Genomic DNA, 3,024 nt, shown 5'->3' with positions numbered 1-3,024 from the left:
GCTGCAGTGCCCTGGCCCTGTGCCTGCTCCGAGTGGACGCTGCTCTTCCAGAGAAGGGCCGCTCCACAGGCCGCACCCCAGTTGCTGGGCCTGTGCTGCCCACATGACCCACTGTGGAAGTCCCGGTCTGCCTGAAGTCCTGCTGTAGGTGCTGTGCGGGAGCACCATCCTGCCTTGCAGCGTGTTCGAGCGGCAGCAGAGGGAGCCGGGCGAGGACTGCGCCCTCCATCTTGCCTTGGGTCCTCTATTTTGGGACAGAGCCATGTGCGCCCTCCATCTTGCCTTGGGTCTCGCAATTTGAAATAAAGGACTCTGCTTTTGCATCGGACTCACGGGCTCCCTGGTGGGCTCTTGGGAATCTTGAAATCTGGGCATAACATTTGGGGGCTCGCCCGGGGTTCCCAAGACCATTGAGGGACCCCCGATCCTAAGAGTCTGACTGACCACGATAGGTGTCTGTGTCGTGTGTTCTGTTCTTTGCGAGCTCGTTTCTGGAATCTGTAAGTGCCTGAGGGGTCTAGGTGGACACACCGTGAAAGACCACAGGTGGGGGATAGTTGGAAGACGTTCTGCTCCCCACGAGGGATGGATATGCCCCTCTCAGATTTGAGACGAGGCGGGTCGCTCCTGCCGGTTTGGTATAAGGCCATCGTCTAGATTTCGAGTTTGGCTTCCATGGAGTTGGAAGCCTGTTTTGGTTCTGCTTCCATGGAGTTGGAAGACTGTATTTTCTGGCCTGTTTGTTGTTTGTGTTTGTGTTTTTCAGTTTTATTTTGTGGACTTACTGGACGGACATTATGGGACAGACTCAAACTACTCCTTTAAGCATTATGGTCGATCATTTTAAAGAGGTAAGGGAAAAGAGCCAGCGACCTCAGTGCGGAGGTTCGGAAAGACCGGTGGCAGACTTTTTGTTACAAGGAGTGGCCGACTTTTAACATCAGGTGGCCGCCGGAGGGGACTTTCGACCTCCCAACATCCGCCGGGTTAGGGAAGTCATCTCCCAACTTAGGGGGGGACATCCTGGTCAACTCTCTTACATTGTTACTGGGCAGGACCTCATGGAAGACCCGCCATCTTGGCTCAGGCCCTTCCTACCTCCACGCCCTCCTGGGCCGAAGCCCATTCTTACCTTGCAGAGAATGGAAAAGGAGGAGAAAAAGAAGAATCTCACTCAGCCTTCAGCCCCCCCTACCCTGTCCTGCAGGGGGGAGCCGCCTCTCACCAGGCAGAGGGCTCAGCGGGAACTGTCTGCTGCAGCACCGACTCCACTATCAAGACCCTGCCCTTACGGGCCGCTGGACCCCCGGATGCGGATGGCAACCAGCCCTATTGTTATTGGCCTTTTTCAACATGCAATCTATATAACTGGAAGGCACAAAATCCCAAGTTTTCTGAGAGACAGGGGGGACTTATTGACTTGCTAGACTCTGTTCTTTTCACCCATTAGCCTACATGGGATGACTATCAGCAGCTTTTACAGGTTCTGTTCACAATGGAAGTGAGAGAAAGGATCCTCAATGAGGCCTGGAAAGTGGTTCCAGGCGTGGACGGAAACCCAACTGCCAACCAAGCCCAGATTAGATGTCTCTTTTCCCTTAACTAGGCCTGAATGGGATTTCAACACAGCAGAAGGTAAGGAGAGACTTACAGTCTACCATCAGACCCTAATGAGGGGTCTCAGAATGGCTGCTAGAAGGCCAACTAATTTGGCCAAGGTGGGGAATGTGCAGCAGGAAAGGGATGAATCTCCAGCTGCCTTTGTAGAACGGTTCATGGAGGCTTACCGCACCTACACCCCCACGAATCCAGAAGCTCCTGAAAGCAAGGCAGCTGTGATCATAAGCTTTGTAAACCAATTGGCCGCGGATATTAAAAGGAAACTACAAAAAATAGATAGGTTGGGAGAGAAGAGTTTACAGGATTTACTGGCAGTGGCAGAGAAGGTGTATAATAACTGAGAGCCTCCAGAAGACAGGCAAGCTCCCGTCGTGGCTGCCACTAGCAGTAGTCAAGCTTGGGACCTGGCTAGAGGTCTGCTGGCTATGACCATGGACTTCCCCAAGGAGTGAGACCGTCGCCTCTGACAGCTTGCAAGCAATAAAGGAAGAGGTAAGCAGACCACCTGAGAGGGGAGGCGGAGGCTGCAGAAGGATCAGTGTGAGAGGGGAGGCGGGGGCTACGGAAGGATCAATATAAGTTTTGCTTGGACTCAGGGCACTGGGCTCAGGAATGTCCGAAGTAGGCCGGTGAGAAGGGCGACAGGACTGACTGAGTCAAGGTCTTAGAGCTGGGTGAACTGAGTGATTAGGGGAGTCAGGTTGCAGACCCCCTCCCCAAGCCCAGGATAACTCTCAGAGTGGAGGGGACTCCTGTTAACTTCCTTGTTGACACTGGGGCACAACATTCGGTCCTCCGCACCCCGCAAGGAAAACTGGAGAACAAAAAGTCCTGGGTGCAAGGGGCAACTGGTATGAGCCAGTATTCATGGACTACCCGAAGAACAGATTTAGGAATGGGCCAGGTATCCCACTCTTTCATGGTGATATCGGAATGCCCCTACCCACTATTGGGATGGGACCTACTGACCAAAATTGGAGCTCAAATAACTTTCAGACAAGGGGGGCCTCAGGTCACTGATGGGAAGGCCGCCCCATTCAGGTCCTGACCATGAGGCTAGAGGATGAGTATCGCCTCTACCAGAAGGCTTCCCCAGTAGAGGGCAGTATGGACAAATGGCTACAAGAATTCCCAACAGCTTGGGGAGAGACAGGGGGGTGGGGCTGGCTGCCCACAGGGCCCCAGTCCTGGTAGAACTAAAACCAGAAGGTCCAGTAAGAATCAAGCAGTACCCCATGCCTCAGGAGGCACGGAAGGGAATTCAGCCTCATATCAGGAGACTGAAGAGCTTGGGGGTGTTAGTTCCCTGCCAGTCTGTGTGTAACACTCCCCTAATGCCGGTTAAAAAGCCCCAGACAATGACTACAGGCCAGTACAGGACCTCAGAGAAGTAAATAAAAGACT

At 53.4% G+C, this 3,024-nt stretch overlaps 1 protein-coding gene across 1 annotated transcript in view; it reads left to right on the top strand.

The window, feature by feature from the left end:
• The window catches only part of LOC107184270, a 3,402-nt gene extending 1,441 nt beyond the window's left edge, over window positions 1-1,961 (top strand). Inside the window, 3 exon segments of the mRNA XM_015568657.1 lie at window positions 767-833; window positions 1,056-1,582; window positions 1,584-1,961. Coding sequence (XP_015424143.1) covers window positions 767-833; window positions 1,056-1,582; window positions 1,584-1,961 — 972 coding nt within the window.
• Window positions 1,962-3,024: the final 1,063 nt, after the last annotated feature.

This window comes from Myotis davidii, unplaced genomic scaffold (assembly GCF_000327345.1).
Source record: "Myotis davidii unplaced genomic scaffold, ASM32734v1 scaffold325, whole genome shotgun sequence".
NCBI classification, from domain to species: Eukaryota; Metazoa; Chordata; class Mammalia; order Chiroptera; family Vespertilionidae; genus Myotis; species Myotis davidii.
Note: the sequence above shows the minus strand (reverse complement) of the source record. Positions and strands in the feature narration are given on the sequence as shown.